The following is a 23,446-nucleotide window of genomic DNA, read 5'->3' on the forward strand; positions in this document are numbered from 1 at the left end:
TAAATTATTCCAATCACGCAGACACACATTTATTAATTCTACAATGTGGCGTTTTCTCCTCCATATATGTTCTCACACAGGCAGGCAGATATCTGACTGGATTTTATTTTACCCTCCCTCTCTCCTTTTTTTGCTTCGCCTCCAGCAAGCAGGGCTGTCAAGTAGATATAAATAGCTGTTATTATATGGAAGGGAACAGCGAGCTGGCCTTCTCATGAGGGTGTCTGCACCGCTGGCAGGCAACCAAGTGTCATTGGAACATTGCAGCACTGAAGGCAGGGGCATAGTGACATCACAGTCCTGGAAGACGCAAAGTTCACAGTGAGGCTAGCAGACAGCCTCACAGCCATCACTGGACTGGCCCCCGACTAAACATACCTCCCTCAGTAACCATGTATCAACATGTCAGCCCATGAGCTTTTGTTTTTCTAGGTGCTAACCCAGGTATCACATTGTTCTTTCATCTGTTAAGACCGTGGGATCCATTTTTTTCTATTAAAAGACGTCATAGGCTGTTCACATATAAACAAAACAGTGAGGATGCTTACATTGCAGAATATGTGAAAGCACTCCACCATGATCATCTACAAACAACAGAGCACTGGCTACCACATTATTTTCCAGCTCTGCAGAGAGGCTGGACAGAGAGAGGACAGGCCGGACACAGACAGGCGCTAGGGGGGAGAGGATATGCCCCCCCCTCCTCCCTTCTCTTTCCTTCCCCCTGCTCTCTGAGAACAGGTAGTGGCAGCACCTCCGTGTTGTGGTGGCTGGTGATGACGCAGGGAGCAGGGCAGTCTGAGGGGGAGAAGGCCTGTATAAGCTGACGCCAGGGAGGAGCTCGCCCGCTGAGACGGCCCTTTCACCAGCACCCAGGGCAGCAGCTTGCTGACGCACAGCAAGCCATGTTACCATTGGGGCCGCTGGCCATTAAGCCAGTCATCCTTTACACACACACACACACACACACACACACACACACACACACACACACACACACACACACACACACACACACACACCACACACACACACACACACACACACACACACAACAAAAATATAAATGCAACATGTTAAAGTGTTGGTCCATATTTCATATCTAAAATAAAAGATACCAGAATTTTTCCACACAGACAAAATGTTGTGGACAAATTTGTTTTACGCTCGAGGCGTCACTACAGACTCCCGGTGTTTGAATCCAGGCTGTATCACATCCAGCCGTGATTGGGGCGATGCCCAACGGCCAGCGTCGTCCGGGTTAGGCCGGGGAGGCCGTCATTGTGAAATAAGAATTTGTTCTTAACGGACTTGCCTAGTTAATTAAAAGGGTTCATATTTAAAAACTACAGATGAAATAAGTTATGACAAACTTCACAGGGTGGTGAAAGTGCACGGTGCTCTTGATGCTCCTTTCCAATAAATATTGAGGGTCTGATTCTGTGACATGATGATCAATGCTTGACCGACGTTTGACAAATAAAAAATATTCTCACTCTTTTCCATTAATAACTACTCACTGACTGTACACAGCCTACCTCACGTGCACTGCACTGTACCCACACAGCCTACCGTGCTACGTGTACCCACACAGTCTACCTGCACTGTACCCACACAGCCTACCTTGCATGTACCACACAGCCTACCTGCACTGTACCACACAGCCTACCTGCACTGTACCCACCACAGCCTACCTGCACTGTACCCACACAGCCTACCTGCACTGTACCCACACAGCCTACCTGCACTGTAACCCACACACGCTACCTGCACTGTACCCACACAGCCTACCTGCACTGTACCCACCCACACAGCCTACCTGCACTGTACCCACACAGCCTACCTGCACTGTACCCACACAGCCTACCTGCACTGTAACCACACAGCCTACCTGCACTGTAACCACACAGCCTACCTGCACTGTAACCACACAGTCTACCTGCACTGTATCTGTGAGCTGTTGGCTAGAGCACATTTGCCAAGACCAGAGTAGACACATTTGCTATTTAACACAACAGTTTCTGTYACAACTATCGGTACATGAAAACTTAAGCTAAAAAGTCAACTTTGTGTGCACCAAGTCATCACACACAATTTGTTATCCCCAACAAGTCAGTTTGGTGGAAACATATCACTGGTGAAAAAAAATCTGCATATTTTCTTAAAGCAGATTTTAGAATATTCACATGAACATCTTTTGCCAATTGGATGGAAACCTAGTTAGTAACACTGACTCAACCAATGATGCAGAGGAAGCATAGGCTACTCATCAGTGATGGCCAATGCGCTCATGCCACTATCTCGAGATAAGCTACGTTGAAAAACAGTGCTGTTTACTCAGAATCGCTGAAGTGGTTTGCTTCTACAGACAGATCAGTCTTCTCTTTTCAAAAGTAGGTATTTGCTTTCCAAACGGTAGGCCTACGATTCTCTCGTGAGGTTATTTAGATTTTTGTGAAAGGCAAACTGACCGCTGCACCCAAACATAGAAATATAACCCATAGATGGCAGTTCCTATTCAAGTCAGGACGGGAAGCCATTGCAAGTGTACCCATGAGTTTAACAGTAAAAGTGCCAGGGTTAGAGGTTCCAAAATATTTCTATGGATTATATCGATGGCCACAACGCAACAAGCTGTTCTATATTTGGTGTATTATTTGGAATAATTGTATTAATGTCTGCTCGAAGAAGCAGAAGCAGAAGAAGCAGCAGCCACATTTGGGCAATTTCTTTTCAATTTCTCACAGCTATGCCCACCAGTCACCTCTCGAGTGCTGGAGCAACAATGAGCTGAGCATGCCTTTTCTCAGCTCATTCACTCACACACGTAGTACACACTGTAGAAACATAGACACACTTTGGGCGAGAGAAAGTGCGGCCTTGGGATGAAAGAGGCAGCTTGGCTCTGCGGCAGCGGTTAACAAAGGCCTCTCCACTGCAGGCGAGAGGAGAAGGGAGAGAAGGGAGCATAGAGGAAGAGAGGAAAGGAGAGAGGGCGTCTGGAGGAGGACCTGAGGAGGGGTCAGGTCAACGGACTGGGCAAAGGGGCTCTCCATAGACCACTCCAGCTCCTCGGCTGCCAGACAAGTGCTAATTGTACTGAGGGCATAGATCACACTCCTCAATAAAAGCTCAATTTCTATTCTTCCCCTGGACGTGTGACTGGGAGAAAGAACCCCAGTCTATTTGAGAATTGAATAAACTGAAAGTGTGCTAAAGAGAGTTGACTCGAAGAGAACTTGATATGATCTGACATTGCTCGTCCATTTATTTATATATTGTTAATACCATTCCTTTACTTAGATTTGTGTGTATTGTTGTGAAATTGTTAGATATTACTTGTTAGATATTACTGCACTGTTGGAGCTAAAAACACAAGCATTTCGCTACACCTGCAATAACATCTGCTAAACACATGTATGTGACCAATACAAATGAATGGGAAGCAGCATTTCTTTTTGACGAGACCCATTGAATGGTACTATGTCCAGTGAAGGTATATTACTGTATCACTTCAAATACAGACTGTCTGACAGGGCTGGTTAAAGGGTGCCCTATCCTATTCATATAGGCTACCATGCCCACAACTCCTTATATTGACACAATGTGTCTGGACTTTAACCATTGTTCTGGGTGCAGGCATTTGACCTTTGAGGTTAGCCAATGAGAGGCCTCATGCTGTGGGTGGACAAGAGGGCCAGTAAGCTTCCTCCTGCCGACAACATGCTCTCTTCACTGTATCTCTTCTCTTAGTGGAGAGACAGGATGTAAGCTTAAATGGAGAAGATCTACATGACATTTCCCACAGAGCAGGAATGACACTAGATTAATTAGACTTCTGTCAGAACTTCTCTCTGTGTAGTTTAAAGGGTCAGGAGACATTTTAACTGCAAAAACTATTTAACATTTGTAGTAGGCCTACATAGTAACAGCCAACGTGACGATTTCCTCCTCATATTTTGCAACTGTGAGTTGCAGATACAGTATTTTTCAGTCTCATTTGTGGAACATAATGTTGTTGTGTAGTTGGACACCAGAGACATCCGTCACGAGAACCACACACACACACACAAGATAGATGGGGATCATTCAGGCAGCACAGTGAACAATACACGGGTGCAAGAGTGTTGTCAGGTTACCTAGCAACCTCACTCCAGAGTCGTCAGCAGCATTGTTTAGAGTGGGATTTTACCATAGACAAGTAACAGAAAATCTGAGACCGTACACCTCGACGTGGAATATCTATTAAAAGTACACCTCAGACTAGACACAATTCTGCAGTTCTGCTAAATAAAACACATGTATCTTATTAGGTAACATTTGAATAACAGCCCATTTTCTATAGAAAGATAAAAAGCTAGAGTAGCGTTGTACCATTCCACAGATCCCAGACATGACGTGTGTTATAAAAAACTGAAATCCTCAGTGGGCTTCAAAATGTAACAGAGTTAGATTCACAGATCGATAGATTCTTCAGTTGTGATGATCATTAAACAACAGGTTCTTCAACTGTGATGATCAGTTAACAACAGGTCTGTGTTAGGTAGAGGATGGAACTCATGGACTCATTTAGATGGGAGCCTGGTGGGGGATGGAACTCATGGACTCATATAGATGGGAGCCTGGTGGGGGATGGAACTCATGACTCATATAGATGGAGCCTGTGGGGGAGAACTCATGGACTCATATAGATGGGAGCCGTGGTGGGGATGGAACTCATGACTCAATAGATTGTGAGCCCGATCCGAAGGAGCCCTGGTGGGGCATGGAACTCATGGACTCATTTAGAAGATGGGAGCCTGGTGGGGAATGGAACTCATGGACTCATATAGATGGGAGCCTGGTGGGGGATGGAACTCAACTGGACTCATTTAGATGGGAGCCTGGTGGGGGATGGAACTCAGTGGAACCCATATAGATGGGAGCCTGGTGGGGGATGGAAACTCATGGACTCATTTAGGATGGGAGCTGGTGGGGGATGGAACTCCATGGACTCATATAGATGGGAGCTCTCGGTGTGGGGATGGAACTCATGGACTCATTATAGAGGGAGCCTGGTGGGGATGGAACTCAATGGACCATATAGATGGGAGCCTGGTGGGGGATGGAACTCATGGACTCATTTAGATGGGAGCCTGGTGGGGAATGGAACTCATGGACCATATAGATGGGAGCCTGGTGGGGATGGAACTCATGGACTCATTTAGATGGGAGCCTGGTGGGGGATGGAACTCATGGACCTCATATAGATGGGAGCCTGGTGGGGGATGGAACTCATGGACTCATTTAAGATGGGAGACCTGGTGGGGGAATGGAACTCATGGACTCATTTAGATGGGAGCCTGGTGGGGGATGGAACTCATGGACTCATTTAGATGGGAGCCTGGTGGGGGATGGGGTAGCCTGACTGGCCTCAGATCCCACCTGTTAGTCTGAAAATGGGGGTTAAACACCACCATGGAAACGCTTTAGTGCCTTGAGGAGATGAGTGACAGCCAATACGAACCAAGTCACCAGAGAGCAGCCAGAGAGACACCAGAACACCTGTCTGACACAGGGGACAAAGTCCTACTGTTCCACTTGTTTCCTCAAGATTCGGCAGAAATAACCGTCTTGTACTCTCATAAACATTGGATGACACCCTTACTTTGATGTCTTTGCCAATGACAGCATTGCCTCTCTGCAGGAGAATTGTGCAAGACTTCTTTCCCAGGGAAACAGAACTTACACTATGAGGAGGTAATATCAGATTTCTCAAAGATAAAACAATCAGAGTCATCTGTGGTAATAGAAGCCCCCTTCAAATGTACATGACTCTCTGCAGTTTCTATTGTCACATGTTATGTGCCATTATCCTTTGGTCCCCTCAGAACTGTACAGCAGTTTTTAAAGGCATCTGCCGTCTGTGGTCATGGTGGGCATATGACCCACATGGATTCTGAATTTGCCCCACAGAAGCCCACAAACTGCACTATTCCCATCTGGTATTATGTGCTGGCTTTTGTCTTCACAATTGTAAATGAAACCATGATCAACGCTCCATTTTCAAGAGCAAAATAAATGTTCCAGTGTGTCTATGAGTGCTTGATGGTTCTCTTCCAAAACATTGTTTGTCAGAAAATACAAATGTACAAAAATAAAAAAAAGACATGTCTTTGTAACTGGAGTAGGTACAAGAACTCCTCAGTACACAATAGTATCACCATCAAGCAGGCAGGACCATGTGACAAGCAGTCAGGACCATGTGACAAGCAGGCAGGACCACCATATGAATCAACAGGCCATGACCATGGACAAAGCCAGACAGACCATGGACAGCAAGGCAGACCATATTCACAAGAAGACAGACCATGTGACAAGCAGGCAGGACCAAGTACAAGCAGGCAGGATCAAGTGCACAAGCAGGCAGGACCACCAACAGGCACAAGGAGGCAGGAATCCAAGGTGATCAAGGAGCAGGATCAATGTGACAAGCAGCAGGACCAAGTGACAAGCAGCACGGACCAAGTGACAAGCAGACAAGGACCAAGTGACAAGCAGGCAGGACCATGTGACAATCAGGAAGGACCATTGACACAGGAGCAGGACCATGTCACTTTGGTCCTGCCTCCTTGTGACAAGGACGGCAGGATCAATTGACAAGGAGCAGGATCAAGTGACAAGGAGCCCAGAAACCATGTACAAACAGCAGACCAAGTGACAAGCAGGCAGGACCATGTGACAAGCAGGCAGGACCATGTGACAAGCAGGCAGGACCATGTGACAAGCAGGCAGGCCCATGTGACAAGCAGGCAGGACCATGTGACAAAGAGGCAGGACCATGTGACAAGGAGGCTTTGTTGTGTTTTGCCTTTTCGCCTATAGCTTCATCTGCCCTTATCCGCTGGCCCCATGCGGTCCATGGTAGCATTAATAAAATGTGGGCGGCCCCCGACACCGTGTGCACTGTGATCTGGCAGATAATGAACATGGCACATTAAGGCCTTTGTGATGGGCCTAAATGTTAACAAACGGCTGTGACGTGATGCTGCATATTAAGCAGCCCCAGGTAACAACATGAATATGCCACAAATCACCACAGCCCACCACCATTGTGGCACGATGGATGGAGGCACAGTGACGCATGGTGCAGGGAGGGAGGAAGGGTCACATGTGCCACGGGGCTTTGTGGCGGGGCTGGGCGCCCATCGTCCGTGGGTGACTGTCAGAGACAATGGCCCACTGCGCTGACCCCTCCGTCATCGCTGGCTGACCCCACAGGGAGGGGGAGGGGCTGGGGGATTGGTTGGCTGCTGCCACTAATCCTCATGTTGTGTAAGGTTAGTCCCCGTCTGGCTTGTCCCAGCGACAGCCCCAGCAACACACAGCAACACAGCCCGGCCTTGCCGACACACACCATACAAAGCTCAGAAATAGCTTGGAATCTTAAGTGTGTGAACATTACTGCTCATCTTGATAAGCAATAATGACTTTAAAATGAATCACTTCAACACTGCTTTATTGTATGCTCGCTCAAAAAAAGAAGAAGATCATACCACCAAGACATACTAACCTCCCCTGTTATTGGCAATGGTGAGAGGTTAGCATATCTTGGCGGTATGATCTTTGACCCTCTGTAACTTTCTCATTCATCATTAACCACAATTAATTCTGGGTTATCCGTAGTCTTGGTAGCATCCACATTAACGTAAGTTTTTATAAACATATTGTTTTCTTATTTACAATAATAGTGATTCCAAAATGACAATACATTATGTACCATTCATTTCTACTGGGCAGAAAATAATCTGAAACACTGCAAATGCATCCAACAAGTTTGTAGAGTGACAAGCTTGATGTAGTCATTAGGTACTAGGAATATGGGACCAAATACTACACTTTTAGATACTTTATTTATAACAATCTTTAGGGCTGTCAATAATTTTGCCCCTACCTTTGAGAAAAAAATGTATTACTTGTTAAAGAAAATCTCTTTCTCTGAGCAATTATATTAGTATAAAATAATATTTACCCATTTTTTGGAGTGCAAAATATAGCTCAGTATTTTTTTAAATTATTTTCTACAGTTATAATTGCTCATTTTTTATCAAGCGTGTCAATAATTTCGGACCCCAATTTACTACCGTTTCAAGAAATACAACACAATAGGACAATTTAGGGATTGCAATTGCATCAAGGCCCTGAATCAATTGCAGCCTCGTCACATCAATTGGAAGATCATTGTTGAGTGTTTTGGGTTACACGTTGACACGAGTCAGTTAGAACAGCATGGGGGCGGGCTAATGACTGTCTTCTCCCGAGTTACATTTGAAACCACACATGCATTATTATCTAACCAGGCAATTCCCATAGAACTTAAGAGTAGGAGTTCGAGCTGGTGTTGCATCATTCTCTGAATCTAAATGGTTCTCTAAATCTAAGGCGCTTTCTGTTAGAGTGCAACGCATCATTATTTAAGAATTTAGATTAAACTGAATTCAATTGAGAAACTCAAAATGCCTCAAATACATTAGTGTAACCATGCTGCATATAGAACCTTTCTAACAGGAATGAGGAATAGGCACTGTTCCTTATTCCACTTCAGTAATAATAACAAAGACATGCCCAATTCTGTTACTAAGCAATTACAAGGCTATTGCAGATTTATTACACAGGTATAGAAGCAACTGTATGTAAAATGTTACCCAAATGTAATATATCCGATCTGGAAATGGAATTATGTCATGGTCCTTGAAGAAAGGAAGAAACAAAGAAAGCAATGGGTAGGAAGGAAGCTTGTTTGAACAGGGCAAAGAAACCCCTTGTTTTTTGCCATGTCATACAAATCCTCCTTCCCCATTACACAAATACTGCAGACCTCAAAATGACCAGATGCAGAGTAACACTACATCCTCAACATGTTTAAGAATAGCTCAAAGGCCGCCTGCTGGGGTAAAACGACCATGATTTCCACACAATGCAATCCGACTGCTGGATTGTACCGTTTGCTTTCCCAATACAAAAAGAGGAAACCAAAATAGTGTGGATAATGCTGCAATGATTTGCTTGTGTTTCTTCTCTGGTGATGGCCATATTCTCCCCAGTCGGTCTCCTCCTAGGCCTCAGACAGACACAGCAGTTGATATGTCATAAGAAGCAGCCCAGCTGATTGGCTTTGATCCCCTCGCCCCCCCCTTCCTCCCTGCTCTCCCCTCTCAGCATAGCCTCTTTGCGCGTCATTTGATTTCCTTATTTAACAACCAACCCTGAAAATGCGTAGGAAGAAAGACGTCTAAATATAGACACAGCCACAATAGCTCACACCACGAGCGCCGCAGCAAAACTCTTTCCAACGCCATGAGAAGACAAAACAGATGATGCATTTCTATCTGCTGATCATTAGGTAGGCTCAGGGATGGATTATCTGCACAGATAACATGGTGATGCATTACTCCAAAAGACTCACGGAAGAAAATGTATATCAAGAGACACTAGGCAAGCAAGATTCAAATGAGGAGTCAGAAGTCTGGTTTTTGTGACCGATATAATATAATCTCTATCATGTTATATGTCTATATAGGCTAGGCTACATACAGTGCATTCAGAAAGTATTCATAACCCTCGTCTTATTCCACATTTTGTTGTGTTACAGCCTCGAATTCAAAATGGAATCAATCTTTTTTTTCTTCTCTCCACACAATACCCCATAATGAAGTGAAAACATGATTTTAGACATTTTTGCAAATGTATTGAAGATGAAATCTCATTTACGTCAATACACGATACAATCACCTTTGGCAGTGATTACAGCTGTGAGTCTTTCTGGGTAAATCTAAGAAATTTGCACATCTGGATTGCACAATATTTTGCACATTATTCTTTAAAAAAAATCTTCAAGCTCTGTCAAGTTGGTTGTTAATCATCGCTAGACAGCCATTTTCAAGTCTTGCCATAGATTTTCAAGACGATTGAAGTCAAAACTGTAACTAGGCCACTCAGGAACATTCAATTTCGTCTTGGTAAGCAACTCAAGTGTAAATTTGGACTTGAGTTTTAGGTTATTGTCCTGCTGAAAAGTGAATGTCTCTCAGCGTCTGTTGGAAAGCAGACAACCAGGTTTTCCTCTAGGATTTTGCCTGTGCTTAGCTTCATTCTGTTTCTTAAAAAAAAAAAAAGAGTAACTACTAGGGTTGAGAACGGTTGGAAATTTTACACTAAGTTTCCAGAATTTTTCCATGGGAAGTTAAGCTCAGGAATTTGAGGAATTTAGCTTATATTCATCAAAAAAGTTAGCTTATAACAGTGAACCTTTTTTTGTGGGATACACATAAGGCAGGTCTAGGTCTTGTGGCATATTTTGGTTAAACTATCCCCAATTCAATGGAATTGCAACCCTCTGCATGCACAGTGCATTCTTCCATCACATGTGCAGTGCACTCTTCCATCACATGTACAGCTGATTCTCAAGATCTTGCACACTAATGAGATGCTATTGAGCCCACACTACTACACTGTCTGAGCCAAGGACTACATGCCTTCTGGTAAGTTGATTACAATACTGGGTGGGGTAAATATATTTTATGACATACATGATMTTTTGTTAACTAGTAAATAGCAGCCTACAGCAAAGTGTGTTTAAATCATTTCTAACTTGTGAACAATTTCTGCTAGTTAGTTTTTGCTACCATGTGGGATTTAAATGCTTGACCTGTTAATTCACCTGTTTTCATACATGTTTCATTTCAAACATATACAGTGGGGCAAAAAAGTATTTAGTCAGCCACCAATTGTGCAAGTTCCCCCACTTAAAAAGATGAGAGAGGCCTGTAATTTTCATCATAGGTACACTTCAACTATGACAGACAAAATGAGAAAAATAAATCCAGAAAATCACATTGTAGGATTTTTAATGAATTTATTTGCAAATTATGGTGGAAAATAAGTATTTGGTCACCTACAAACAAGCAAAGATTTCTGGCCTCACAGACCGGTAACTTCCTTTTAAGAGGCTCCTCTGTCCTCCACTCGTTACCTGTATTAATGGCACCTGTTTGAACTTGTATCAGTATAAAAGACACCTGTCCACAACCTCAAACAGTCACACTCCAAACTCCACTATGCCAAGACCAAAGAGCTGTCAAAAGACACCAGAAACAAAATTTGTAGACCTCCACCAGGCTTGGGAGACTGAATCTGCAATAGGTTAGCAGCTTGGTTGAAGAAATCAACTGTGGGAGCAATATTAGAAATGGGAAGACATACAAGAACCACTGATAATCTCCCTCGATCTGGGACTCCACGCAATATCTCACCCCGTGGGGTCTTGCAGGAAATCACACACAGAACGAGCAGTATGGCTTGTGGCATTGTCATGCTGGAGGGTCATGTTCAGGATGAGCCTGCAGGAAGGGTACCACATGAGGGAGGAGGATGTCTTCCCTGTAACGCACAGCGTTGAGATTGCCTGCAATGACAACAAGCTCAGTCCGATGATGCTGTGACACACCGCCCAGACCATGATGGACCTTCCACCTCCAATCAATCCCGCTCCAGAGTACAGCCTCGCGTTTGTAACGCTCAAACCCACCCATCACCCCTTGTGAGACAAAGCCGTGACTCGTCAGTGAAGAGCACTTTTTGCCAGTCCTGTCTGGGTCCAGCGATGGTGGGTTTTGCCCATATGCGACATGTTTTGCCGGTGATGTCTGGTGAGGACCTGCCTTACAACAGGCCTACAAGCCTCAGTCCAGCCTTTCTCAGCCTATTGCGGACAGTCTGAGCACTGATGGAGGATTGTGCGTTCCTGGTGTAACTCGGGCAGTTGTTGTTGCCATCCTGTACCTGTCCCGCAGGTGGATGTTCGGATGTACCGATCCTGTGCAGGTGTTGTTACACGTGGTCTGCCACTGCGAGGACGATCAGCTGTCAGTCCTGTCTCCCTGTAGCGCTGTCTTAGGCGGCTCACAGTATGGACATTGCAATTTATTGCCCTGGCCACATCTGCAGTCCTCATGCCTCCTCGCAGCATGCCTAAGGCACGTTCACGCAGATGTGCAGGGACCCTGGGCATCTTTCTTTTAGTGTTTTTCAGAGTCAGTAGAAAGGCCTCTTTAGTGTCCTAAGTTTTCATAACTGTGACCTTAATTGCCTACAGTCTGTAAGCTGTTAGTGTCTTAACGACTGTTCCACAGGTGCATGTTCATTAATTGTTTATGGTTCATTGAACAAGCATGGGAAACAGTGTTTAAACCCTTTACAATGAAGATCTGGGAAGTAATTTGGATTTTTACAAATTATCTTTGAAGGACAGGCTCCTGAAAAAGGGATGTTTCTTTTTTTGCTGAGTTTATTTTGGGAGAGTGTGGTAAGCAGCCTGAAACCTATAGCAGTAGCATTGCACGGATTGAGGGAGACAATGCCATCCTGTCTGATGTTCAGACTGCTTGAAGATGTCAGAGAAGAAATCCYTACTGCCCTTCCCCCCTTCACTGTTGCTCCAAGCAGAGGAAACTGCAGTTCTGAAATGCATCAAAAGTGTGAAGACTTCTGCCTMAAGCCCATACACYCCCAGAGTACATGTTGGACKCTWATTATGCTGTCTCMCCACCTTGGCCTGGAAGAGGACAAGGTTCTTGGCAGTCTGGCGAAGTACACTTCCAAGCAAGAACTTTGGAATGGAGATGCAATATGGCAGTCGTGCCAACATATCTCATCAGCCACCTGGTGGAAGGGACTTTGTGGATCTGAGGCTCTTTCCCCTGTTGCCTCCATCATCCTCCAAATCCCACCAACATCAGCCACCTCAGAGCGCAACTGGTCTTTGTTTGGGAACACACACACCAAAGCACACAAKAGGCTGACCAATACAAGGGTTGAAAATTGGTGGCCATCCGGGCGGATTGGAGGCTTTTTGAGCCTGATAARGAGCCAMCCTCAACAYGGTTGGAAAGTGAGTGYAGATGAGGCCTCAGAGTCTGATGTTCAAGAGGTGYACATTGAGGAGGTCCAGGGAGAAGACAACCAAAGCTTTAGTTTGTAGACTATAATTTTTCAGATGCATGTTGAAATCTTTTTTGGGAGATGCGATGGATCATTGGGGATCATTCAATATTCCCTTTCTTTTGTTGTTCAGTGAAATCATCCCATGTGAAGAGTCAACTCATTTAATTAAAGTTCAATTCATAACTAAATTGTTTATTTTCTATTGGAAGGATTTAATCATTTCTAATTGTCTACTTATGATAAGGTAAAAGGTTTATGTTTGTCTCCATATGATAAATATATCCAATAAAAAAAATATACATTTAAATTGTATTAATATTAATTTGCATATATTTCCGTTGATTCCCATATATTCCCACAGAAATTTTCCACCTGTGAGTATTCCCCAAAATGTGCAACCCTAGACACTACAATGTTGTTGATCCATCCTCAGTTCTCCTGTAACCGCCATTAAACTCTGTAAATGTTTTAAAGTTACCATTGGCCTCATGGTGAAATCCCTGAGTGGTTTCCTTCCTCTCCGGCAACTTGAGTTACGAAGGACGCCTGCATCTTTGTTGTGACTGGGTGTATTGATACACCATCCAAAGTGTAATTAATAACTTCACCATGCTCAAAGGGACATTCACTGTCTGTTTAAAAAGAACATTTTTTGAACACATCTACCAATAGGTGCTGTTCTTTGCGAGGCATTGTAAAACCTCCCTGGTCTTTGTGGTTGAAACCTGTGTTCGAAATTCACTGCTCGACTGAGGCCTTACAGATAATTGTATGTGTGGGGTATAGAGATGAGGTTGTCATTCACAGAGTGAGTCCATGCAACTCATTATGAACTATAACAAAGGGGTTGAATACTTGTTGACTCATGACATTTCAGCTTTTCATTTGTTATTGAAAAACGAAAAAATTTGAAAAAACATAATTCCACTTTGATATTATGTGGTATTGTGTGTAGGCCAGTGACACAAAAGCTCAACTGAATCAATTTTAAATTCAGGCTGTAACAAAATGTAGAAAAAGTCAAGGGGTGTGAACAATTTCTGAAGGCACTGTATAACRTGTAAGCAAAACCCCCCACAATGTTCAAGCTCTTTTAGAGTAACCTTCCCTGCACAGTATTTAATCTGTCCCTAGAGGCTGTTTAAATTATTATTGGATATCATCTGGTGTCATTCATTGCTAAAGTGTAACAGACATACTGATTCACAGCCACAGAGAGACAACGACAGGGAGACATAACAAAGAACAGGCCAACATGGAGACAGAAAGACAGACAGACAGAGGGGGTGTGTGAGAGATGTCAAGAGTCAGACAGGGATTAGTGTGTGAAAACTGAAGCACCACCTTGCAGTACTCCACTTGGAGAGCAAAGCACCATTATCTTTTCACCGGCAAGGCACACAGTAAAAAAACAGCCATGGATGGAGTGCCATAATAAAGCTCTTTCAGTAAGAATATAATGCGAGTTCAAGCCTCTCTTGATTGCGCTCAAGTGCGGGTCTCTGGGAGAGATGCCCCTGTTTTGCAACACAACTGTGACAGACACTTTAACCCGTCGCTATTCACTTCTCTCATTCATCACACAAATTAACTGAGCAGTTAGGCCATTTAGCTGGATTGACAATTGATATTTTCCACTCTGCTGTTATATACGGGACTCATGGGAACACTTGTGGAGCCCTATGGGAGTGTCAAGCTGACAGGCCTGTCAGARTTCTGCCAGTTAGGATTTCATGGCCAAGCCCAAGACAGATCCGGGCGACTTATGGTTAACAGCTCTCTCTGCTCCAATTGTCACTACAATCTTCTCATACAAACAGATGGGGGTGATTCAACCCAGATAGTTCGGGCTTTTGTACCTGTGAAATACTGTGACTAAAACGAGTGCTTAAGTTTGGTGCTGTAATACTACCTATATTCTTTCCAGCATCCCCACAATTGTCTGGTTCAGGGGGTGTGTGAAGATGGGATCAGGGTATATGTACGGCCTGGAGAAATGCAGCTTCTGATTGACCATTGCTGGTTGAATGTCTATAAGGCAGGGTGAGCAGACCATAACGATCCAGTTTTCCTCAGTGATGGACATCCTGAACTAACAAGAAAACCCAGTGTGAAGGAAGAAGTGAAAGTGGCAGTGTGGTGAAAGGCGTACTGTAGAGTGAGCATAGAGCACCCACTCATTGCTTTCTATTTCTGACACTCACTTGAAGTCTTTCTTTGTCCTGAAACAGGTTTACCATAACTAGTGTTGCAGTCCAATGACCACTCAAGAAGTCCGAACCTTTTCACAACTCAGATGTTGAAGATGCATGAAACGTAAAGAAAATGCACTCTTCAAAAACCCCTGAAGGGAAGAGTAATAGCATATGCTTTCCTCAAATAGAAACCTGACAATCTCATTCAAATGTGATGAGCATGAAAGCATATCAGTAGTATCATTCAATTTGCATAAAGAGTTGGCTATTGATACATCTTTGTGGATGTTGGTGACTGAATGCAGGCCGGACAAATGTCATGACAGCTGAGAATATTCTGAACAAAAATATAAATGCAAAGCTGAGAATATTCTGAACAAAAATATAAATGCAAAGCTGAGAATATTCTGAACAAAAATATAAATGCAATGTTAAGTGTTGGTTCCAATGTTCATGAGCTGAAATAAATAAATAAAGAATAAAAATCTCAGAAATGTTCCACACACACACAAAAAACCTCCCAAATGTTGTGCACAAATTTGTTTACATCCCTGTTAGTGAGCCTTTCTCATTTACCAAAATAATCCATCCACCTGACAGGTGTGGCATATCAAGAAGCTGATTAAACAGCATGATCATTACACAGGTGCACAATAAAATGCCACTAAAATGCCACAGATGTCTCAAGTTGAGGGAGCGTGCAATTGGCATGCTGACTGCAGGAATGTTCKCCATAGCTGTTGCCAGAGAACTGAATGTTAATTTCTCTACCATAAGCCGCCTCTCCAACATCATTTTAGAGAAGTTGGCAGTACATCCAACTGGCCTCATAACCGCAGACCATGCCAGCCCAGGCCTATGCCCTCCCAGGCCGACCCATGGCTGTGCCCCTGCCCCATCATGTGAAATCCATAGATTAGGGCCTAAAGAAATGATTTCAATTTACTGATTTCCTTATTAGGAACTGTAACTCTGTAAAATCATTGCATATATATATATATATATATATATATATATATATATATACACACACACACACACAACACACATACGGCAAGCGGTGCCGGAGCGCCAAGTCTAGGACCAAAAGGCTCAACAGCTTCTATCCCCAAGCCATAAGACTGCTGAACAATTAATAAACATCTTCACCGGACAATTGACATTGACCCCCCCTCCTTTTTTGTACACTGCTGCTACTCACTGTTTATTATCTATGCATAGTCACTTCACCCCTACCTACATGTACAAATTACCTCAACTAACCTGTAACCCTGCATATTGACTCGGTACAGGTGCCCCATGTATTTATCCTCGTTATTCTTATTGTGTTACTTTTTATTATAATTGTTTACTTTAGTCTAGTTGGTAAATATTTTCTTAACTCTTCTTGAACTGCACTGTTGGTTAAGGGCTTGTTAAGTAAGCATTTCACAATAAGGTCTACACTTGTTATATTTGGAGCATGTGACAAATAAAGTTTGATTTGGGATTTTGAGTGTACAAAACATTAGGAACACCTGCTCTTTCCATGACAGACTGACTAGTGAAAGCTATGATCCCTTATTGAGGTCACTTGTTAAATCCACTACAAATTAGTGAATATGAAGGGGAGACCAGTTATAGAATTATTTTTTAGCATTGAGACATGGATTGTATGTGTGCGCCATTCAGCGGGTGAATGGGCAAGACAAAATATGTAAGTGCCTTTGAACGGGGTATGGTAGTACGTGCCAGTTGCACCGGTTTGAGTGTGTGAAGAATGGCAACGCTGCCGTTTTTTTGTGTGACGCTAAATAGTTCTCGGTGTATCAAGAATGGTCCACCAGCCAAAGGACATCCAGACACCTTGACAACTGTGGGAAGCATTGAAGTCAACATTGTCTAGCGTTCTCGTGAAACGCTTTCAACCCATGTCCAGACGAATTGAGGCTGTTCTGAGGGCAAAATGGGGTGCAACTCAATATTAGGGAGGTGTTCCTAATGTTCTATACACCCATGGGTATGGTATTGCTCTATAATAGGCTACATTTCCCGTATTATTTTATTACTGTGATATAATATTTTCCAACGGAACACTACCATATTATGGGCCTAAAGACTGGAGCCTATATGTAGGCCATCACCCGTTGCGCAATTTAAACACTGGTTCCTCAGAACTGTTTGCACACGCTACGCTACTCAACTCATCCCAGACACGACCGAAATTATTTGGTTCACACAGCCAGGTGCAGGGAACACATAAAAAAACATATTGGCCTTAATTGGCTTAGAAATATACTAGGGAAATTATCAAGATTATTGGCATGAGGAGCATTTACCATTGCCGAGAAATGCTCTGCTATTTCATGTTGCATTTCGTTTTGTCCCCGAACTTTGCTTGAAATGCGGAATCGTGAACAAGAACAGAATTAAAATGTGAGGAATTTGGCCCGTTTGTTTCCATCAGCACGCAAAACATTGCTGCAAAAATTCCGGGGTTTCCAGACAAATATTTCACCTCGAGAAAGAGGTCACAGTAACCAGATCAACGTCAGTGACAATGTCTATTTATAGCTATATCAATAGTAGACAATGTGGGAAGTCACCGTGCATGTTTAAATGTAGGCCTATTCTTTAAATAATCATGTATAGCATCGCGCAATACAGCAAACAACTGCAGTGTATTGTGCAAAACATGAGGAAATTGATGGAGCGCCTAGCTTAGCCACCAAAGAAATGCAGCCCAGGCAGACATACGTATAACTCCGCAGTTTGGACCGCCGTATTTATGCGTTTTCAAGAGTTAATTACCTCTAAAGTACGTATCTCTTGCTGTGTGAGGTCATTGGACGCGGCGCATTTGGTCCGGAGCCCCTGTAAACTGGAGATGGAGATTTCAATCATGTTCTGGATGAGTTCGCATTGGTGTAGCGCGGCCATCGCTGCGCCACCGCCACTATCCCTCTCCGACTGCTCATCACTCTCGACCATCTTTCCACCTTTATCAGACACACTCTCCATTCCTCGGCATTGGGRACGGCTTTAGGGGGTAGATGCACTTTAAAATGTTAAAATGCACATGCACCAGCTACGCAATGTTATGGAACTTAACAAATGCCCCAACATTCAGCAGAAAAAGCGCCAAATTCGGCTATAGAAATAAAAACGTTCGATATCAATATCCTGGTCCAAAGCAATTCAAAGTCCAACAGTGTTCGGGTTGTGTATTCTCCTTGCCGAGAGACTCTCTCCCCCTCCTGAAAGCTCTCGCCTAGGCTTTTATCGTCTGTCAGCTGTTGGAGACATCACAGACCCGTTGCAGTTCGGGAAATGAAGTCCTTTAATATGGCTGGGCATCCGCTGATTTGGGGCTTAATAAATACGTGTCTCAGTTTGGGCATATTGTCCTGACTAAACGTGGCTGGTTCTCTAGCCTGTTTGAGAGGACCAACAAAATATTTTCTTATAAAGGCTTGCCAAATTATCCTCACACCCCACCCCCCCACACACACACCTTGAGCTGAAGTATATCGCTCCATAGAATAAGAAGCGATGATGCCGAGATCTACTGCAGTATACTACCCAGTCATATTAGGACAATAATACTCCACAACCTGTGAACTTGACAATTACTACTTGACATGCTATAATGTGCAGAATTAGACCCAACCACATTGTGGAGTGAATCAGCGTGAGGGCCAGCAATGTTCACTCTGGATCTGTAAGCACATGTGATGTGTCCCTGGAGTTCTCCATCTACATCACTTACCCTTTCCTCTCTTATTTCTGACACAGTACTATGAACAATGCCTTGCTTTCCTTAAACACACTGCRTGCTTCCCACCTTAAATGAAATGACCAGGGTGCAGGGTTTCCCCATAATGTTAACTCTGAGAGGAACAAAACTGCACATGTATGAGAGTGGGAGGGTGACAGGATCAAAAAGGCAAGATTTGAGCTGCGAGTCTGGTGAATGTAAGCCCTTATGAGTGAGCCCTGTCCTGGATAAGCACATGTGGGTGCTGTCTTATGACCACACACTTAGAAACTCCACCGAGAGAGAGCAGAGCACAAAATAAGCTATTTTAGTAGGCACTCATCCTAAATGCAGATTACAAGGTAATCCCCTATAAGGTCCCACTGTCACCTTCAGGGTATGTGACTGCTCTCTTCTTGCTTTCTCAGCCCCACATAGCAATGCTGACTAGAGACACACACTGACATTAACGTGTGTCCTGGCTTAGACTCCGGAGACTCTGCCACCTTTTACATCACCTACACACTCAAAGACTAAGTCTCGTTTCCAGAAACATGCTCTCCTTTTTTTGCGTATTGGACTGAGCTTGTTACAGTCTTGCCAAGGGTAAGGCACAGAGAGCATCAAGGCAAGCAAAGCAAATTTCACGAAGTTAGAATTCCCCCAAGGCCTCATTTACAAAAAAGCTGACAATTTGGTCTGAAAGCAATAGGACGAGTGAGGAAAGGAGGCACTTGTCAGCTTGTTGACATGACTTGCTGAGCTGAGGGTAGACACACACATCCTTTGCCAGCCTGGCGGCCTCGTACTGCAGCCCCATTGGCCAGCCAGGCTGCTGCATCTTAGCGTAGGGGCAAGCCTCCCAGGCAGCGTTGCATCAGATTCAATTGGATTGTGGACAATCTGATTGCGTGTCCTTTAGTGGTGGGGATCTCCTGAGCCAACCCTGCAGGTCTGAGGAGAGAGGATGAGCCCAGGAAGGGCCACAAACACTGGGACTGCTGCTCCATAACAACACAGCCTGCCTGGGAGGACTGCTGCTCCATAACAACACAGCCTGCCTGGGAGGACTGTTGCTCCATAACAACACAGCCTGCCTGGGAGGACTGCTGCTCCATAACAACACAGCCTGCCTGGGAGGACTGCTGCTCCATAATAACACAGCCTGCCTGGGAGGACTGCTGCTCCATAACAACACAGCCTGCCTGGGAGGACTGCTGCTCCATAACAACACGGCCTGCCTGGGAGGACTGCTGCTCCATAACAACACGGCCTGCCTGGGAGGACTGCTGCTCCATAACAACACAGCCTGCCTGGGAGGACTGCTGCTCCATACAATCTAAATTGTAAAGTCTTGAGTGTGAGGTTCACATGTCTAGTTTAGACATGTCAAGTTTAGACACATATGTAAAAGGGGACATTAAACATCCCAATCCTAACCTCGGACAGGGAGGGGGACACCAGAACCAGGCATGATCTGAGGAGCAGGGTGGACAGTCAGGCTTAGATTAAAGCTCCATCTGCAGTTGCCATGCAATTAGCAGCATAAAGGCCTGACAGGCTTAATCACACCAACATGCACGTCACTCAGCCATAGTCAGCCTTGCTTGCCCAGTTGCCACTACAACACATACAGGCTGGAGCCCCCTTCAGGACAGGGGTGGCAATGACTACCGCGGGAGGCCATGCAGAGACAAAGAAAGACTGACGGCAAGGGAGGAATAAAGAATAGAACTACAAAACAGAAGAGCAAGGATAATCAAGATACTGTGGGTAATATGGTAGAGATTAGCATGATAACAAAAGAGAAAAAARACTGATGTGTCATACAGTACTATCGGAAGAAAGGCAATGAGGAAAAAACTGCACATGGGATGCAGATGCGATGACGTTAAATACATTTGTGTAGAGCACCATCTACTGGGCAAAGTAGGTTTGCCGTTAGAGCTCAGTGGGCAAACTCCAAAACCATTAAAGATCCAATGCAGCCGTTTTGATCTCAATATTAAATTATTTGTGTAACATTTAAGTACTTTCCTGTGATTGTTTTAAATGAAAATGGTAAAAAATAAACCAAAATAGCTTCGTAGCAAAGAGCAATTTCTCAAGGAAGAATTTTGCTAGGACTGTCTGGGAATGGGGAGGGAAATCAGAAAACTAGCTGTTATTGGCACTGGCAGAGAGGTTTGGAACTATTTCTTATATGATTTATTAACTAATTTACCCCCTGGTGATGTCACCAGGCAGGCCAACACTCCATCCCACCAAAACAAGCAGAAATTTCAGATGGTCATTTCAAATAGCTAGTACACTAAAAGGGCATTATGATCATTTTCACAATATTGTTCCAACCTCAGTGTGGTAATATATAAAACACAGAAAAACCACATCTTCTGCACTGGGCCTTTAACTTGGTCGAAAAAGTAGAGGCAGTGAGATTGAATAATTTTACTGAGCAGCATTGATTACTATCACAAATAGTCCTTGTCAAGTCAGGAGATGCATTGGACATGAGAAACTGAATAAAATGGCAACAGTTTACATTAGGCTTATTCCAGAGAAATAACCTGTGTTAATTACCTTGTACCAAGCATGAAAGCACAGGTATTTACATAAAACAGAAATAAAAGTGATGAAGTGATATGTCTGACATACCATATTTAAAATAGAAGTAAACACCATATTTTTAGGAATTAGAATACTAATTAATCCTAGTAATTTAATAGGATATCTATGGTAAATGCAGACTCAAATAGAGCACTTAGAAGTAAACCTGCTAAAAATCAGTGGCAGTTCTCAGTCAGTGTTGATGTCACTTCCTTTAAATTAGGCATCTAGATACTGAGGCACGAGGCAACTCTGGCAGGTCCTTCACTCACACTTAATGAGGAGCAACAGGAAACAGAGACAATAGAGGGAAGGGAAAGAATGTCCGCTCACAATGTTATATTCTGGGAACTCATCTTTAAACTACGGAGCATGGGAGCAGACACTGGCACATACAAAATACATCACATATAACATGCCCTACTATAGTTCTATGTTGATTTAATATCTGTCACACAGAAAAAGACCAAGAACACGGGGTATAACACAACTGTATTATTCACGTAGCAAACAAAAGCAGTATAAGAAAATATTTGTTTATGAAAGTTATCTTGAAAATGCAAAAGACAGAAGTGTATATTTTCCTATTTTTGGATTGGGTTGAGAAGTAAGAGATTATACTATACAAGATTAGATCATTTCTCTAGATCTACACCAGCATGTCTCTCACAGATACAAATCAATTGTACAAGTCATAAAAAGCATTAACATCCATTTTTTCTTCAACCTGCATTTGATAACATGAATTGTAATGTAATTGGCTGATAAGTTTCCAGCATATATGCTTTTTCAAATAGAAAAATAGAGGAATACAGTATAATGCTTACAATAAGAATCACAAATTAGCATTAGATACATTCTGTCTTCTGATTGGGTTGATGGTGAGTCATTCAGGATAACAAGCCCAAAGACGTGCACTCTAAATGGTTCATGTTTTAATCAACATTGGCTCTATACTGTACATTCATGTAACACACAATCCTTTGGAGGGAGCTACGGTAACATGGAAGAAAATATCATTATGCCAAGTCTCAGGTGCCCCCTGACCAACACACAGGACAATAGAATAATTAAACAATCACGCAAACCCAGATTAAAAAAATGCTCAGACTGAAATGAAATCCTGGCTTACATAAGAACATGTAACCCTCTAGTTGTGGTATGGCTAGAACATATCCTATTTCAGTGTAACACAATCTATAAAGAGTTGCCAAGTAATCTAGCATTTATAAGTTCACCTTTGTTAAAGTAGAGGGAAGCTACAGCTAGACATGGTGATAATTAGGCTTGTGGTCTGATAAGAAGACATTGTCATCTAAATTGCATTTGCTAAAACAGTATTTTATTCAGGGTAGGASTGATATTGAAAAGTCTTGCCATTTGTACTGAATTGTATTCCAGAAAAGGCCAACAGAGTTGTATCTTATCATACTAGGCTATGGAACACATAGAATATCAGAACATATCAGAATATTTTCAGCTGTGTTTAATCAGTTGGAGTAAATAGCAGAGAAGAGGGTCAACCACAACAAGAAAATTGCGGCTGAGTAAGATTCCCTGAGCATTGATTATTTTCTTGCTACCTACGGCATATCTACATAGTTTATGGTAATGACATCCCCAAGATAGATCATACATCTTTTAAACCATTTCAATTTATACATATCTAGCAACATACAGTACATTCAGAAAGTATTCAGACCCCTTGACTTTTTCCAGAATTTCTTACGTTACATCCTTATTCTAAAAGTGATTAAATAAATAAAAAACTCAGCATTCTACACACAATACCCCATAACYACAAAGCAATTTTTTATATATTTTTTTTAATGTTTGCTAATTTATATATATATATATATAATTTAAAAAAAAAGAAATACCTTATTTATATAAGTATTCAGACCCTTTGCTATGAGATTCAAAATTG

At 43.1% G+C, this 23,446-nt stretch overlaps 1 protein-coding gene across 5 annotated transcripts in view; it reads right to left on the bottom strand.

Annotated features, from left to right (window-relative positions):
- Positions 1-18,473, bottom strand: part of LOC111950722 (kinase suppressor of Ras 1) — a 47,617-nt gene extending 29,144 nt beyond the window's left edge. For all 5 annotated transcript variants that reach the window (XM_070434564.1, XM_023968551.2, XM_070434563.1 and 2 more), the window contains exon 1: positions 17,967-18,473. In XM_070434564.1, the coding sequence (XP_070290665.1) occupies positions 17,967-18,176 (210 nt within the window). In that variant the 5' untranslated portion in view covers positions 18,177-18,473. The remainder of the gene's footprint in view (positions 1-17,966) is intronic.
- Positions 18,474-23,446: the final 4,973 nt, after the last annotated feature.

This window comes from Salvelinus sp. IW2-2015, linkage group LG23, assembly GCF_002910315.2.
Source record: "Salvelinus sp. IW2-2015 linkage group LG23, ASM291031v2, whole genome shotgun sequence".
NCBI classification, from domain to species: Eukaryota; Metazoa; Chordata; class Actinopteri; order Salmoniformes; family Salmonidae; genus Salvelinus; species Salvelinus sp. IW2-2015.